At 38.8% G+C, this 18,647-nt stretch overlaps 2 protein-coding genes across 2 annotated transcripts in view; one reads left to right on the top strand and one right to left on the bottom strand.

The window, feature by feature from the left end:
• Nucleotides 1-390: 390 nt before the first annotated feature.
• Nucleotides 391-18,647, bottom strand: part of LOC114312661 (elongation factor 1-gamma 2-like) — a 37,686-nt gene continuing 19,429 nt past the window's right edge. Inside the window, exons 4-8 of the mRNA XM_082899737.1 lie at nucleotides 15,968-16,056; nucleotides 14,933-15,022; nucleotides 13,301-13,498; nucleotides 9,594-9,909; nucleotides 391-804 (exon numbers count right to left, since the gene is read on the bottom strand). Of these exons, the coding sequence (XP_082755863.1) occupies nucleotides 9,796-9,909; nucleotides 13,301-13,498; nucleotides 14,933-15,022; nucleotides 15,968-16,056 (491 nt within the window). The 3' untranslated portion in view covers nucleotides 391-804; nucleotides 9,594-9,795. The remainder of the gene's footprint in view (nucleotides 805-9,593; nucleotides 9,910-13,300; nucleotides 13,499-14,932; nucleotides 15,023-15,967; nucleotides 16,057-18,647) is intronic.
• LOC114312517 (PRA1 family protein F3) lies at nucleotides 10,170-13,294 on the top strand. Its single transcript, XM_028258760.2, has one exon. It carries the CDS (start codon nucleotides 10,323-10,325, stop codon nucleotides 10,890-10,892), a length of 570 nt encoding a protein of 189 aa, XP_028114561.1. The 5' UTR covers nucleotides 10,170-10,322; the 3' UTR covers nucleotides 10,893-13,294.

Here is an 18,647-nt window from a genome sequence, read left to right as displayed (position 1 = left end):
AAAGTGTGTTTATAATTTAGTTTTTTGTTTTTAGCTATGAAATATTTTAGTCGCCAAATATTTGATTTTCTTCTGGCCACTAAAGTTTTAGTCGCAAAATGTCTTTTTTTTTCTTTTTGACAACTAAACTTTTAGTCGCTAAATGTCTTCTTTTTTTTTTTTTGGCTACAAAACTTTTAGTCGCCAAATGTCTTTTCCCAATTTCTTTTTAGCTACTAATTGTTTAATCGCCAAAAACATGATATTATGTTTTATCGCGAAATTATAATTTCTCCACAACCTGTCTATATACAATGCAACCTGTAATACGTATAAAAACAAAATGATACATACTATCAATCATTTCACAATCTGTATCCGTATACCAAAAATAAATAACATGAAATATCAAAGTCCATACAAATCAACTATTGTCCAAACTAAAATAATAATTCCATACAAAATATATCATACAAAAATCAAAGCCCTCCGTATACAAAAAAATACATTTACTACCAAGCGAAATTACCATTTGGCATGGTACAAATTACCATCGTAATCTGTACCACAACCAAAGATGATATATGTACCACGACAAAAGTTTTCTATGGACCATGACAAAACGTCCTATATATACGCCGACAAATGGTATCTATGTACCACGACAGTCATTATTTGTTGATTGCCAAAAGTTTTCTGTATCAATAATAATGAACTACACAAAAGCTAAGGACGACAAAAGTATTATATTAGTTCTACACAAAAGTGAAAATTCTTCTCCATACACCAATATGGATTATCCACAAATCCACGCAACAAAGTCATCTACAAAGAAAAACAAAAAATGAAACATTAGAATTGTGAGAACCTAAATATGCAAATTAAGTAAATAATTAAATAATAATAATATTATAATCTCAAATATTTTGGATGTGAATCCTAAAGTGCAAATTAAATATTTGGAAGGTCTTTTAATTAATTTTAAACCTAAAATAAATTTATGGTGGAAATCTCTAATTTAGAGGCAAGATTTATTATTAAAAAAAAAATATACATATATATATATAGAGAGAGAGGAGGGTGTGACTTGAACTCTAGACCAAAAGGTTAATAAATAAAACTCATACCATTTGAGTTGCATATAACTTATATATATGTTTTGTATATTTATCTATTTATTTGACCTATGTGTGCCCCCCACCAGTATATATAAAAACAAAACAAAACCCTAACTCTCTTATTTGTTCACAACACTAGCAGCCCTAGCAGCCAGCCGTGAGTTTATGAAGGAAGGTGAGGGATGATTCAATCATCAAGATTATTGTTGTAGCCAAGAAGGAGAGCTTTGTGTGTGTTGTGCCGTGTGGCCTCTTAGGTTTCTTCTCTTCTTTCTTTGTTCTTCATCCTTATTCTATTGTTATTTAATTCATTGATGGAGAGGTTGTAGGTGTATGTATTTTGTGTATATATATACTGTGAAGAAATCTGAGGAGTTAAATTCTTATATAAAGAATGGGTGTAATTCTTAGTCCAAAAATTCTACACAGAATCACAAACTTTAAAAATCAAGAAACCATATCAAACAAATGAATTTTGAACTGAAATTTTTACAGTAAATTAATTACATATTGAATTGCATATCTGAATTTTCTCATAATTTTTGGGAGTCAAAATCTATATAAACTGATGCGTTCAAATCTGTCCAGAAAACTGGTTTAAACAGTAAATTCGGGAGTGTTGTTCTCTTTGGGTATAAATCCAAAAATTATCAAATCAGCATCATTAGAACCGGTTACGAGTCTAGTTTCTTACATTTTTGGCCTTGTGTTGATTTCTCATGTATACTAAGAGAACCATTAATTTCTTTAAAATGCTGCAGAAAACAACCTGTTTGGATATAATTAATTGTAAATAATTATTTTGATAAGCAAATCAAGTGAAACCAATTGGGTTTGAAACTTAGGATATGTTAGTTGATATCTGGAGGGTTTTGGAAATTTTCGAACAGCGTGGAGTGAGTTTTTAATTTTCGAAGTTAGCAAATAGGTTGGGAAAGTTTATTTAAAATTCTGTTTTATCTTAAAGTTACTTTTAATTAAGTTTCGATTTGAACCCATGTCTTAGGTGATTTTAGACCTTGAAGAAAATGAACTTAGGTAATATTTAAAAGTAACGGTGAGTTGGGTTGAGCTGTGTTAGTGCGTTTTAATTTTGGGTTACTTAGTTTATTATTCCTTTTAGTATGTTTGAATTAGTAGTGACGTATAGTTTTAATACTTTGTTCAGGACACTAGTTGGACTTTCATACTTTATTCGAGGAATATATTATATCGTTTTCAGGTGAGTAGTTTCATGCTACATATTTTTATAAATGTTCCCCTACCCTGAACTGTTGAAAAATTAAATTGTTGTTTCAAGACTAAACTGTTTTAATAAATTATTATATTATCAAAAGAATCAAATTATTTCTGAAACATTAGTGAACTTGGCATACTGTAAACTACTTGTTTTGGTCTCCTGTTTATAATGGTGAACTACCATGTTTTGTGAAACTGATGTGTATTGAATATTGGGACCATCTGTGTATTTAGTCCAGGGAAATTATTCCACTGTATGTGGTGACTCTGGCCACTAGGGAACAGATCCGGGTTGGGATGTGATGACTCTAGTGCTCAACGATTGTAAGGAAAAGACCTACATTAAACTAGGTGACCTTCAATCGGATCGTCTTTGAGAAAAGGCCCAGGTTGCCACCCTGAGGATGACTCGTAATTTGGTATTAGATCCAATGGGGCTTATAGCCTTGAGAACTGTGTGGCATATTATTTGTTATTTTCTTGGTACCCAGAAAATTATTAGTATTCATGTTGTAATTTGTTTTAAGTGAAAAATGCCATTTATCATGTTCTTGAGAGACATGAGTGTTTTAAGTATTAGACTGTGGAACCTTCTTTTTGAAACAGATTATCCTTATCAAACTGTATGCCAATCTAGTTTCTGTGATATATATCTTATTTTGAAATTGAACCCTGTTTTCAAAATTGTATATACTATCCATGTTGCTACTCACTGCGCTATCAGCTGGCTTAGTTGTTTACCATTTTCAGGTGTTAGAAGGACTTAGATTGGACTTATGGCGTAGCGGGGAATCGTTTGCATGGACCTCTAGGACATTCATTATTTTGTTTTAGATGGTTATGTCAAGGTTGTGCATATTTATTTTTATTTTTATTGAGGTTCATTTAGGATTATTTTGATATGTGGACAGTTTATATCCCATATGTTTGGATGGTTTTGATTACGGTTGATTTTGCCGTTTATAATTGTGGCATGTCACTGGATTGAGTTTTGATTATTTATTATTGGACCATTGTATAGTTATTCAATGTGTTTATGGATTTGTGTTCAGGCTTACGTGTGCCTTGGGCTAAGTCCCTATGGGCCACGGCCGGTCATACCCGGGTTTGGGTTGTGACAAGAATTGGTTACAAAATATCAATTCAGTCAGCCATACGGAACATGTTCTAACATGCATTTAAAGTAGAACAATCGAGAAATGTCTTCTTGGAAATAAAAGAAAGTATATATATATATATCATGCAATATTTATTCCAACCAACTGCACAAAAAATGTAATATGTAATTCTTCGTCCTATAAATATATAAAAGCAATTATTAGAATATGTAGATGTTATTTTAATAAAATTGTTGCTTTTTTAACTAAATGTTGCAAGTTTTTCGACTACGTGTAAGGCGTATTCGGGGGTTATGAATTTTCGCCCCCGGAAAGCCCTTTTTCGAGTAAGTTTAGGGTGTATTCGGGGGTTGTCAGGGCGAAGCTATCTGTGTGAGCCACACGGTCGTTTGGGGGCTGTTTTGAATTTTTGCCCACGAAACGCCCTTTTTCGACTAAGTTTAGGGCGTATTCGGCTCTAACTCCCAACCTACGGGTCCGAATTACGTTCCGTTAGTTCTCACAAGTCCTATTTGTCATGGCGAAGCTATCCGTGTGAACCACACGGTCGTTCGGGGGCTGTTTTGAATTTTCGCCCGCGAAACGTCTTTTTTCGACTAAGTTTAGGGCGTATTTGGCTCTAACTCCCAACCTACGGGTCCAAATTATGTTTCGTCAATTCTTACAAGTCCTATTTGTCATGGCGAAGCTATCCATGCGAGCCACACGGTTGTTCGGGGGTTGTTTTGAATTTTCGCCCCCAAAACGCCTTTTTTCGACTAAGTTTAGGGCGTATTCGGCTCTAACTCCCAACTTACGAGTCCGAATTACATTTTGTCAGTTCTCACAAGTCCTATTTGTCATGGTGAAGCTATCCGTGCGAGCCACACGGTCATTCAGGGGCTGTTTCGAATTTTCGCCCCCGAAAGCCTTTTTTCGACTAAGTTTAGGGCGTATTTAGCTCCAACTCCCAACCTACGGGTCCGAATTATGTTCCGTCAGTTCTCACAAGTCCTATTTGTCATGGCGAAGCTATCCATGGGAGCCACACGGTCATTCGAGGGATGTTTTGAATTTTCGCCCCCGAAACGCCCTTTTTTGACTAAGTTTAGGGCGTATTCGGCTGTAACTCCCAACCTACGGGTCCGAATTACGTTCCGTCAATCCTCACAAGTCCTATTTGTCATGGCGAAGCTATCCGTGGGAGCCACACGGTCATTCGGAGGCTGTTTTGAATTTTCGCCCCCGAAACACCCTTTTTCGACTAAGTTTAGGACGTATTCGGCTCTAACTCCCAACTTACGGGTCCGAATTATGTTCCGTCAGTCCTCACAAGTCCTATTTGTCATGGCGAAGCTATCCGTGGAGCTACACGGTCATTCGAGGGCTGTTTTGAATTTTCACCCCTGAAATACCCTTTTTCGACTAAGTTTAGGGCGTATTCAGCTCTAACTTCCAACTTACGGGTCCGAATTACGTTCCGTCAGTCCTCACAAGTCCTATTTGTCATGGCGAAGCTATCCATGGAGCCACAGGTCATTCGGGGGCTATTTTGAATTTTCGCCCCCGAAACACCCTTTTCCGACTAAGTTTAGGGTGTATTCGGCTCTAACTCCCAACCTACAGGTCCGAATTACATTCCGTCAGTCCTCAAAAGTCCTATTTGTCATGGCGAAGCTATCCGTGGGAGCCACACGGCCATTCAGAGGCTGTTTTGAATTTTTGCCCTCGAAACGCCTTTTTTCGACAAAGTTTAGGGCGTATTCGGCTCTAACTCCCAACCTACGGGTCCGAATTACGTTCCGTCAGTTTTCACAAGTCCTATTTTTCATGGCGAAACTATCCGTGGGAGCAACACGGTCATTCGGGGGCTGTTTTGAATTTTCGCTCCCGAAACGCCCTTTTCAACTAAGTTTAGGGCGTATTCGGCTCTAACTCCCAACCTACGAGTCCGAATTACGTTCCGTCAGTTCTCACAAGTCGTATTTGTCATGGCAAAGCTATCCGTGTGAACCACACAGTCGTTCGAGGGCTGTTTTGAACTTTCGTGCACAAAACGTCTTTTTCGACTAAGTTTTGGGCGTATTCGGCTCTAACTCCCAACCTACGGGTCCAAATTACGTTTTGTCAGTTCTTACAAGTCCTATTTGTCATGGCAAAGCTATCCGTGCGAGCCACACGGTTGTTCGGGGGTTGTTTTGAATTTTCGCCCCCGAAACGCCTTTTTTCGATTAAGTTTAGGGCGTATTCGGCTCTAACTCCCAACTTACGGGTCCGAATTACATTTTGACAGTTCTCACAAGTCCTATTTGTCATGGCGAAGCTATCCGTGCGAGCCACACGGTCATTCGGGGGCTGTTTTGAATTTTGCCCCCGAAAAGCCTTTTTTCGACTAAGTTTAGGACGTATTTAGCTCTAACTCCTAACCTACGGGTCCGAATTACATTCCGTCAATCCTCACAAGTCCTATTTGTCATGGCAAAGCTATCCGTGGGAGCCACACGGTCATTCGAGGGTTGTTTTGAATTTTCGCCCCCGAAACGCCCTTTTTTGAGTAAGTTTAGGGCGTATTCGGCTCTAACTCCCAACCTACGGGTCCGAATTACGTTCCATCAATCCTCATAAGTCCTATTTGTCATGGCGATGCTATCCGTGGGAGCCACACGGTCATTCGGAGGCTGTTTTGAATTTTTGCCCTCGAAACACCATTTTTCGACTAAGTTTAGGGCGTATTCGGCTCTAACTCCCAACCTACGGGTTCAAATTACATTCCGTCAGTCCTCACAAGTCCTATTTGTCATGGCGAAGCTATCCGTGGGGCCGCACGGTCATTCGGGGGCTGTTTTGAATTTTTGCTCCCGAAACACCCTTTTTCGACTAAGTTTAGGGCGTATTCGGCTCTAACTCCCAACCTACGGGTCCGAATTACATTCCGTCAGTCCTCACAAGTCCTATTTGTCATGGAGAAGCTATCCGTGGAGCCACACGGTCATTCAGGGGCTGTTTTGAATTTTCACCCCCGAAACACCCTTTTTCGACTAAGTTTAGGGTGTATTCGGCTCTAACTCCCAACCTTAGTTGCACGAAGCGGGAGCGGGAGTGGGAGCGGAGGCGGGAGCGGGAGCGGGAGCGGGAGTGGGGGAACGTGGCCATTTAGAGGAGTCGTAAATTAGGAGCGCTTATATATTATTTTTATTAATTATATTTTATTTATTATAATAAATAATGAATAATAAATTATGTTCAAATAAATAAAAAATATAAATTAGATCTTTTATTTTATAAATTTTTTATCTTTTTTTTTATTATATATGATTTGAATAGATTTCTTTTAAATAATTAGATGATTTATTTTATTTATTATATGTTAAAAAGTTAGAAATAATAAATTTTAATAAATAGTTTTTCATTTTAGACAGAAGAATTATATTATCTATGACAAATTATATTATATATGATAAATATTATATATATTAAATATAATATATTATATTATATTATATTATATTTATATTATATAATATAAAACGAAGAGGGAGAGGAGGGAGAATAGAGATCGAGAGAGAGAGAGAGAGGGAGAACAGAGACGAGAGAGGGAGACGAACAGAGAGACGAAGCAAACAGAGACGAGAGAGGGAGACGAAGAGAGAGACGAAGCAAACAGAGGCGAAGAGAGACGAAGAGGAGATCGAGACTAAGAGAAGAGAGACCGACAAAGACAGTCGAGATCGACCGTAAGAGGTCTCAGCCCTAATCGCGATTCTTTCGCATTAGAAGCGCGATTCTTGTGCGATTCTTCCTTGGAAGCGCAAAATCGCGCTTCTTCCTCAGAAGCGTGAGTCCCTTCCACGATTCCTGCTACTAAGACTACGGGTCCGAATTACATTCCGTCAGTCCTCACAAGTCCTATTTGTCATGGCAAAGCTATCCGTAGGAGCCACACGGCCATTCGGGGGCTGTTTTGAATTTTCGCCCCCCGAAATGCCCTTTTTCTACTAAGTTTAGGGTGTATTCGGCTCTAACTCCCAACCTACGGGTCCAAATTACATTCCGTCAGTCCTCACAAGTCCTATTTGTCATCGCAAAGCTATCCGTGGGAGCCACACGGCCATTCGGGGGCTGTTTTGAATTTTTGCCCCCAAAACGCCCTTTTTCGACAAAGTTTAGGGCGTATTCGACTACGGGTCCGAATTACGTTCCGTCAGTTTTCACAAGTCCTATTTTTCATGGCAAAACTATCCGTGGGAGCCACACGGTCGTTCGGAGGCTGTTTTGAATTTGCGCCCCCGAAACGCCCTTTTTCAACTAAGTTTAGGGCGTATTCGGCTCTAACTCCCAACTTACAAGTCCGAATTACGTTCCGTCAGTTCTCATAAGTCGTATTTGTCATGGCGAAGCTATCCATGTGAACCACACGGTCGTTCAGGGACTGTTTTGAATTTTCGCCTTCGAAACGCCTTTTTTCGACTAAGTTTAGGCCGTATTCGGCTCTAACTCCCAACCTACGTGTCCGAATTACATTTTGTCAGATCTGACAAGTCCTATTTGTCATGGCGAAGCTATCCATGCGAGCCACACAGTCGTTCGGGGGCTGTTTTGAATTTTCACCTCCGAAAAGCCCTTTTTCGACTAAGTTTAGGGCGTATTCGGCTCTAACTCCCAACCTACGGTTCCGAATTACGTTCCGTCAGTTCTCGCTAGTCCTATTTGTCATGGCAAAGCTATCCGTGGGAGCCACACGGTCATTCGTGGGCTGTTTTGAATTTCTGCCCCCGAAACGCCTTTTTTCGACTAAGTTTAGGGCGTATTCGGCTCTAACTCTCTACCTATGAGTCCGAATTATGTTCCGTCAGTTGTCACAAGTCTTATTTGTCATGGGGAAGTTGTCCATGAGAGTCATATGGTGGTTTGGGGGCTGTTTAGAATTTTTGCCCCCTTAATGCCCTTTTTTCGGTTAAGTTTAAAACGTTTTCGGCTCTAACTCCCAACGTACACGTGCTAATTACATTCTGTCTACTGTCACAGGTCCTATTTGTCATGAGGAAGCTAGTTATAACATCCATACGATGGTTCGGGGGCTGATTACATAGGTTTGTCTCTAGGTATCCAATTCCTTTAATTTAACCTGATATCCAAATACATTACAAAATATTCTTATTTCTTAAACAGCAATGCTAGGTATCATGAAAAACCTTTCATGAAAATAATCATGAAAGCTTTGTGACCCTTGGATTATACTTAGAATAAAGCACCACACACTAATCAAGATAATCCAAGGATCATAACTCTTTCATGATCATTTTCATAAAAAAAAATTCATGATCCCTAACTTTTCTCTTTCTTAAATCTAAACCACAGTTCCTATTTGTCATGAGGAAGTTTAAATCTAAACCACTAATAATTTTGGTTATGTAGAAAATTTAATAAAAGTTTTACGCATAAAATAGAGAATAAAGTGCACATTTAAAATTAATGTGTTTTGGAGCTAATAAATAAATTGTGTCCATATATTTCAATTCTAAATAATATTTCTACACATGTATCAAAAAAATTAACAAACTATAAACCCTAACCCTAATGGGAAAGAAACAACAAATTCAACGACCAGCCAATCTAAGAACCATGACTGAACTCAGGTGAAGTGATTAAGAGCTTTGAATCTCCTTAGCTGCTCATTCTACTCATTCTCACATTGCACTAATAATTCCCTATTTTTTTCCAAAACTCAAATATTTTTCATCTCTTTTCAGTGCATTACTAATATTACCAGGATCTGCTCTTCTGTTACAGACTTTGTATTGAAAAACTGGAAGGGAAAAAAAAACAAAATCATAGAACTGCAGTCACTCAAACTAAAAACTGGAATCATCATTATGTTTTATCAACTGACCTTGCAGATTTCATTAATGATTCACGAAGCATGAAAAACTGCATCATTTTTTATTTATTTTTTTGGAGGAAGGGAGTGGAGGCCTTTGCACACAAGAAAGTGGAACACACCAAAAACAAATAGAGCGGTCAGCAGAACCAACCTCAAGCTCGTAACATTTCATATGCCAACAAACAAAAGAAGAAGAAAAAAAAAAAAGGCTCAAATGCAGTATAAAGGTATTACTATAGATTCCAACAAGTAACATTAAGCTCATAATTGAATTTATACCTTTGATTGCAACTTCACGGAAGTTGGTCTTGGTATTGGAGTACAGCCTCTTCCACTCATCCAGTATCATCTTACATGGGGGCAGTAGATCAAGAGGATTTTTTGCTTTAGGCTTTGGTGCCTCCTCCTCTTCCTCAACATCTTCTGCTTTGGGCTTTGCTGGTTCTTTCTCGGCTTCTTTCTTTGGCTCCTCCTTGGGCTTTTATTTAGCAGCTTCTTTAGGTTGAGTAGGCTTCTTCGCAAACACAACAGTTATGATCTCTGCCTGTTTTACCTCACCTATTACCTTTTTGAAATTTGGTTGGTTAACCATGGTGTTAATGTACACTAAACCTAACCCACTAACCTAACCCACTACATCCACCCCACTAAACCTAACACACTTACCATCTCCACTACCACCCACCACCTCCACTACCATCCACTACCACCACTCACTAACCCAAACCCTCTCCTATATAATGCCACTCTGATTTGTAATACAATACATCAAAACAATACAACAAATCTTGTAATAAATCAATACATCAATCAATAATATACATCAATATATTTTACATGGTATCAGAGCAAGGTTAAGAAGTTAGTAATTCTACTTCACCGGCGGGCGGTAGTCTCGCCTTGACCGCCCGCCGGACCTCTACACATGCCCAAACCATCCCTATCCACACATCTCTCTGTTTACCCCTGCAAATCAGTAACCTCAGTTGACCGGAGAAGCGCCGGAAAATGACGAATTACGGTACAATTCCGACATCATCATCGCCGGGAAGTGCAAACCTAGAGTATATCTCTCGAGCAAAGGAGAGATTGAAATCAGGCCTCGGAGCTCGTCGGCCATGGAAGGAGATGGTGAATCTCCATTCAATCGGACTCCCTGGAGGCTTCGGAGACGCATTCAGACGGATCAGAACGAATCTCGGTTACTTCCGCATGAACTACGCGATCATCGTGCTTCTCATCCTCTTCCTCAGCCTCCTATGGCACCCGATCTCGCTGATTGTCTTCATCATCATGATGGCCGTTTGGCTCTTCCTCTACTTCCTCAGAGACGAGCCGTGGGTGATTTTCAACCGTACGATCGACGACCGCATCGTGATGGTGGTGTTATCGGTGCTCACGATCGTTTTCCTCTTGTTGACTGATGCGACTCTCAATATAGTGATCTCGTTGTTGATTGGAGTTGTTGTTGTCTTGATTCATGCCGTGTTTAGGAAGACTGATGATCTGTTTGTCGATGAAGAGTCCGGAGGCGCCACGGGGGCGCTCTTCGCCGGGGTTCCGTCGGCTTCGTCTTAGGCCATCATCCAGATCTTCATCTTGTTGGATGGAACAATGTCAAAATTGATTTATGGACACATGCTGTTGGTGGACTTACAGAAAATGATTTCTTACTTGCTGCTAAGATTGACGGGCTTCGCGTGCAACATCTTCTGGGTAGAAATGCTACCTACTGACTACATTGACCATTCTCCTAACATATCACCATTCTGAAGTGAATAATGCTGATGGACCCTACCACTAGCCAAAGCACATTATAATCCTGCTTTCTCTCTTCTTTCCACCAAATTCCACTCATTTTGCTTTCTTATCATGACATCCACTATAAGCTTTTATTTATTTTCTTTTATTTTATTTATTTATTTATTTATTTTTTCTTTTTCTTCTCCTTTATTTATTTCTTTAACACCTTTCCCACCACCACCCCAACCTTCTCTTATTCTTGTCGGGGCTCACCCCGTTCACCATTTTACATCACAAAAAAAAAAAAAAAAAAAAAAAACAAAACAAAACAAAACAAAAAAAAAAAAAAAAAAAAAAACCAAGTTCCATATTTGCACAACACATCATATTTTATTCATATTGGGGATCAACCCCGATCACCATTTTACAACAAAAAAAAAAAAAAAAAAAAAACAAAACAAAAAAAAAAAAAAAAAAAACACACCCACACCGACAGTGGGTTTTTCTTCTCTACTCTGCTGCAGGTCTCTTCTTTTTGCCTCCGTCCTGGGCGGTCCTTGACGGTGCTGCCTCCGTGCTTCCTAGTCCACCGAGCACGTTCACTCCCCCCTGCTCCTCCACTACAGCATATGGAGGACCTCCAAAACGGAACATCACGGTGGCCTTCCGCTTCAGCTCCTTGTTTTCTGCCCTTAGCACGCTTATCTCTGCTCGCGCATCCTTATACATGCGTTGGAGCAGAGCCAGCTGGGAGTTTAAATGCTGCACCTCATTTGTCCTACTCTGCAGCCGGTGCGACAAATTTGTGACCGCCGTCATGCTTTCCACACAGGCCTTCAAAGTATACTGATTGGCCTCCACATCTGACTGCACTGCCATTCTTTGCTCCACCGACCGCATCGGAAAGTTCAACGGAGCAAACTCCGGGGTGTTTGGTTGAGGTTCACTGGCCACCGCACCCGTTATTTCTCTTGTGGGCTCGTTCAGTTCTGGAAAGAGCGTGAGCAGGTTCTGGGTAGCTGGACGGGACGAAGAGGCCATGTTTTTTTGGGTTGCTAAGTGTTTCAGCGAAATAGCAATTTCAGACTGGTAATGTTCGGAAGGGTTGGTGACAGAATGGCAACAGAGTGTTCCAGAATCTCTTTCTCAGAAACGGAAGAGTTTTTTCAAAGGATTTTCGGCGGTTTCAGACTGGTTTGCACAGCCTCCGCCTCAACCTTGGTTAAATAGTCGAGGCAGCCACGCGCATCGCGCGCCTCTTACCACCAGCCGACAAACGGGCACGCAAGCCAAGGCGCCCACGTGCCTCGCCATCATGTCCGGCACACCTTTTGATGAATTGGGCACGCCTTTTGATGGCACGCCTTTTGACAAAATTGGGCACACCTTTTGAGGGTGCAACTTTTACAGGGGTCCGACAAGACTCTGTAAACTGTCCCGACATTGATTCCGGTTAGCTCCTTTATGAGTCCGACAAGACTCTGTAAACTGTCCCGACATTGATTCCGGTTAGCTCCTTTAAGGGTCCGACAAGACTCTGTAAACTGTCCCGACATTGATTCCGGTTAGTTTCTACAAGGGTCCAGCAAGACTCCGTAAACTGTCACAACATTGTCTTCTACAACGGTCCGACATGACCCCATAAACTGTCTTCTACAAACGGTCCGACATGACCCCATAAACTGTTTTTCTACAACGGTCCGACATGACCCCATAAACTGTCTTCTACAACGGTCCAACATGACCCCGTAAACTGTCCTGTTACAACGGTCCGACATGACCCCGTAAACTGTCTTCTACATCTGACACGACCACACAGTGTCTGCTTCAACGGTCCGACATGACCCCGTAAACTGTCTGCTACAACGGTCTGACACGACCATACCGTGTCTCCTATCCTGTTTTATTTTATTTATCAGTTTATTTTTCTGTTTTGTAACTCTCTCCAAACTCAAGTTGGTTAGTTCCTATCCTCCTTGAGTTTGAGGGGGGCTGTTAATGTACACTAAACCTAACCCACTAACCTAACCCACTACATCCACCCCACTAAACCTAACACACTTACCATCTCCACTACCACCCACCACCTCCACTACCATCCACTACCACCACTCACTAACCCAAACCCTCTCCTATATAATGCCACTCTGATTTGTAATACAATACATCAAAACAATACAATCAATCTTGTAATAAATCAATACATCAATCAATAATATACATCAATATATTTTACACATGGTCCAATAGTATCTCTCAACATGAGGGAACTCAGCAGTAAAGCTCTTAGTCATGACATTAGTGAATCCCGGAAACAAGTTACATGTCATGATAATGTCAGTCAGGGTTACAGCATGACCAACCAGGTAAGTATTTGAAGCCAGATGAATGCTCAAAGCACCAAGAGCTCTCTTCAATGCAGCAATAGCAGCTTCCTCAGCCTTCAAACAAAATACATATGGAGTAAAGATAAAATAATTAGAAAAAATTAAAATTAACAAAAAGAAAAAAAAAATTACTAGTAAAAATAAAATGTTATTCTTGTCTATATGTGCTAATTGCATTCTGTCTGTTATTACAGGTCCTATTTGTCACAAGGAAGGTGGTCGTGACATCCGTACAGTGGTTCAGGGGCTGAATAACAGAAATTGGGTTTGTTTTGATATGTGGGTGCTGTGTTGCCTTTGACAATTCCAATATCTTAGAAGGCTTATATGCATGCCAGATTTAAAGTACAGACAACAAAATTAATTAGTTGCCTTAGCCAGACAGTTTGAAAAAAGATTTTAATTAGACATGAATTTTTCAAAAAATCTTATTTTAGTTAAAAATTAATTTGATGCATCTAAAGATGTGGTACACAACGCATGATGTGCATGGTAAGTAATAAAGGCCAGTGTCATGTCAACCAGCACATACTGAGACATAGGCAAGAATAATACACTGATTGATCAACCAGCACATTTGTGTTTATTATTACTGTTGTTTTCTTTTCTAGGATTTTTATTTTCTATATTTTCTACGTGGCACTAGTCCTTGGGGTATGAGGGGTGCCCACGTAATGTCTTGCAATGATCTTAGGTCTGACACAATATAAATGTAAGGTTGATCTACAGGGCTATTCAAAGTTGTACCCTCTCTAAGGAATATCATGCTTTGGAGTTGTGCCTTCACTAAAAATGTTGTTCATTACATCAAGATTCTCACTAAAGGGCCCCTTTTTCTGACAAAAATGCTAATTTCAATCAGTAGAGGGGAAGTTTTTCCATGCATATGAAGTAAAGGCAGAGCTGCAGCCATCCACTCAATACTACTCACTCATATGAATAGTCCTTATAATGCAAGTCTAAATTTTGCAACCTTTGTTTTAGTTTTGCCACAAATTATGACAATCATGGACTGCTAATGTGTTGCATTTGCATCTAAGCAAAGGACAAAGCGTTCCAATCTAATATAAACCTTCTACAACCAACCAAGAGGTTAAGTGAGATGAGACAATGCCTCTAGTGATGCAACTGACCTGGCTATTCTTAATAACATTGTAAAGCAAAGTAATAATTGTACAACACCAAATGAAGGGTCATCATCCAGAGCTCGAGACACTTTCAAAGCCTAGATCACCAGTTTTGTAACTGAAAACAAACAAAAAACAAAAATGGCACGAATTGAAGTGTTAATAAACTAATAACTTGTTTCTGTCCAAGTCACAAGTGAACACCCCCAAAAACATAGATTTAAAGAAGAGAGACAGACACAGAGAGGTAAACCACCACTTCTTCCTTGCCCTGTTGGCAACTAAGCAGATTTTTGTTGGGTGGTAGTATATCTCAAAACTAGCATGTTGTCAGATGAGGAAGCAAAGATGGATTACCTACCACATGCATGCACTCGTTGATAAGAAAATCTCCAAGTTCGCGTACGTTTGTCACATCCAACTCCTGCATCAATATGTCATAGGGCAAATCCTGGGAAAGGACCAAAAATTAGAGCCTGAGAATTTCAATTCTATAAATAATGTTGCCAATTTCGTGTTTTCTATCTAAAAAAAAAAAGAAATACATTTTTTTTAATACATGTGCGCCAAACATGGCTTTTGTTTTTTAGTAAATAAAATAAAATAAAAACAAAAAATTACAACCTGATAAATTCCAAACGTAGATATATAGTATAAGAAAAACCTATAGATTGTCTGCCACCATATTAGGAAATAGTTTGATAACCATAAAATGAACAACATAAAAAAAATAAAAAATAAAAACAAAAAACAAATGCTTTACAAACTATAAAGCAACTGAGTTGTTAGAGAAAATATGACAACACAACAAGAAAATCAAAACAAAATATCACGTATATTTGTAGTTTGTATTGGTAGGGCAGTATATACTACATTCTAATAATATACATTGTATGGAACTCATCGAAAGAAATCTTGAAATACTAATCTTTTACTTTGTATATGCCATATACAAACTTGACCAATAAATTCTATCAATCAGTTAATGAATTTAACATTTCATTCAACTCCAAAGAGGACTAACAATTTAACATCTCTACAAAGTCCAACACAGTGCAAAGTAACAAAAGAATGAGCATCTTTCTCTAACAATGAGATGAGTCACCCTTGTGAAAATGCATGCTACAGATTTTGATTGGCTATGCCAGGCCACAAGCTAATCAAATTGGTTTTGCCACCAAAGTGATGATTACATTGCAAATAGAAACCCAAGCTCCGAAAAATAAGCACCATGTAGTTCTGAAAACGGCAAATTTTAGTAGTCCTTCCCTTAACTCAAACACTGAAGTTACCAAGATTACTCATCAAACAAGTGAATCAATATATTTCAAACAATTAACCATCAATTTAAGTCAACAAACAAGTTAAAAACATTTGAAAGTTTAAAAACAAATACCTTGTCTGTCTCAGCCAGTGTTAGCACAGTAAGTTGCTTTAGCTTGAGGGTTTGATCAGGAACCAACTGCGGAAGACGACCAGCATTACCTAAAAAATATTCCGTACCAAATTTCAGCCACAGTATTTCAAGTACCCAATCCATGAAACCACTTTTGAGAGAGAAGAATCTATTAATAAATCAAACTGCTTCTGTATCTGCTTTTAAGTCTATAGTTTTAATTTTCTAAATGCCTATTCATATACATTATAAAAAAGTGACAAAACCTTTCTTTCCGTGGACCTCAGGTTGCATGAACAGCCCTTTTGTGCTTCAACATTGACCACCTTTGGAAACAATAATGGGACAAAGACACGCTTAAGTAGATGGAGTTAATTTGAAAACTCTTGAAATTGAAATTGAGATTGATTTTCCCATAGGTTTGTTTTATTTGTTTTTTTTTTTTTTCTTTCTTTCTTCCTTGCATATGCTTGTGTACACTAACAAAAAAAGAAAAAGAAATGTTAGATAGGGTAAACAGGGGTAATGTAGGGCAATAATGTTGATCCTTGATTTTTTCAGCCATATCAGGTGTTTCTTTGAAAGTGTATAATAATAATAATAATAACAACAAACCCATTTCAGAAATGAACAGTAAATGCACAAACCCATTTCAGAACTCTGGTTTAGGTCCTAAGTTAATTCCTCTACAATGAAAAAATCACTGCTGAAATTACATTCTTAACTCTGGTTTGGGGGACAATCATCATATGGACAAACCCATTTCAAAAAAGAGCAGTAAATGCACCTGAATCAAGCATATAAACCAAGACAATGATGTATTGAAATGGGTTCGACTGAGAGCGAGATTGAGAGAATAAATCAACTAAATCAAGCATATAAACCAACTGAATCGAGTATAAATTAAGCATATAAAATCCTAAAGCCACAATCAGAAAAGGGGGAAACAGATGGAGACAGACAAAGAGAGAGAGAGAAAGCGAGAAAGAGAGAGACAGAGAGACTGTGAGCGAGAGAGAGATAATAGACAGACACACCAAAGCGAGAGAGCGAGCGAGGGAGAGAGAGATGGACAGACAAACACACCAAGATCGAGAGAGCGAGCGAGGGAGAGAGAGAGAGAGAGAGAGAGAGAGGGAACCTGAGATCTGTGGTTGTGCCGATGGTGCTTTGCGGTGGTGGTGATGGTCGTGGCCGTGGCAATGTCTTCCGTACGGTGGGCTGCAGTGAGGTGTTTGTCTTCGGTTTGGTGTCTGATTCTGAGGTTTGAATGTTGTTGTGTGTAACAAAGAAAGGGGCGGGCAGCATTAAAAGAGTCCCCACGCGCGCCCTAAAATTTTTGAAGATTTAGCGACTAAAAGAAAGTTTTGTCGGCAAAAGTGTTATTATGGGCGACTATCCTATTTGGTAGCCATAGGAAAAGAAACAACGACTATTTTATTAGTCACCAAATGTATATTTGGCGACTAAATCTCCATTTGGTCGGAAAAAATTTGTATTTGCCCACTAAATTTTTTAGTCGCTAAAGATTAACCAAAAAAATATACCTATTTTTGGCTACTACCATTTATTTTGTAGGCAAAAATTCATATATAACGACTAAAAAAAAATTAGTAGCCTAAAATTGAGACTAACGGCGACTAATAAATTTTTTAGTCGCTAAAAGGGTCACTTTTGCCGACAAAAAGGTAATTTAGTCGCCAATAAATAATATTTGCCTACTAAAAAATTTTAGCAGCTAAAAACTGTACCAACGCTGACTAAGACATATTTTAGTTGCCCAAAGTCAACTTTTTGGCAACTAAATTTTGTTTAGTCGCCAAATGTGCAAATTCTTGTAGTGTACTGAGTCCTAATAGGGACCAACTACTAGATTGACTATCAAGCAAGCTAGCTTAGATTGTATGATAAGTTCTTAGTGCTTGACAAAACAATGAACTAAAGCTAAAACAGCCTTGTATTTCATATCAATCTAGTGGTCAACCCTTTTTTTTTAATCCAAATTTGATGCAATCAAGCTTGAACAATTTAATACTTAGCTCAAACAAACAAAATTTGAACACATTTTAAAACTTGTTAAATTTTGAAGCCAAAGTTTAAATAATCTATTATTAGGTCAAATTTCTAATCTCCTATATATATATATATATTTTACGTTAATTAGCCTATATTAAATAATATTTCAATAATTATTTAATCTATTAAAACCCGACTCAACTCACTATTTTTCTGACAAATTTCCCATAACTTCATTCCGGCTCCCACAACAGAGGAATCCTCGCTCCGCCCGTCTCTGGGCATTATGCAATGTCAGACCAGGTAGTTCAACTAGACCCTCTAATACAATGGGACAGTGATATTTTTCTTATTCCATTCAGTACCATTTACATGGCTGGTTTTGGAACTGTCCGGGCAAACAATTTGGAGGATCCTGGTATAATAACCCTACCAAGCGTAGGGTTAGGCCCCTAGATCATGTGAAATTATAACACTCCATAGAAAAAAGACAGAGAAAGAGCCCAGTCAGGTAAGTTACGTTTTGCACTGACGAAAATTGATCCTGAATACTTTTGGATAATGCACAAACACAAATAGGTTCTAAACCCAAGGGCGTAGTTTAGTTGGTAACATTTGGGGTTGTAACCTCTAGGTCTCTAAGCAAAACAAAGGCTCTTGCTTT

Source organism: Camellia sinensis, chromosome 12 (genome assembly GCF_055761805.1).
Source record: "Camellia sinensis isolate YWXY chromosome 12, ASM5576180v1, whole genome shotgun sequence".
Lineage (NCBI taxonomy): Eukaryota > Viridiplantae > Streptophyta > Magnoliopsida > Ericales > Theaceae > Camellia > Camellia sinensis.
This window is presented reverse-complemented; position numbering and strand designations above follow the sequence as displayed.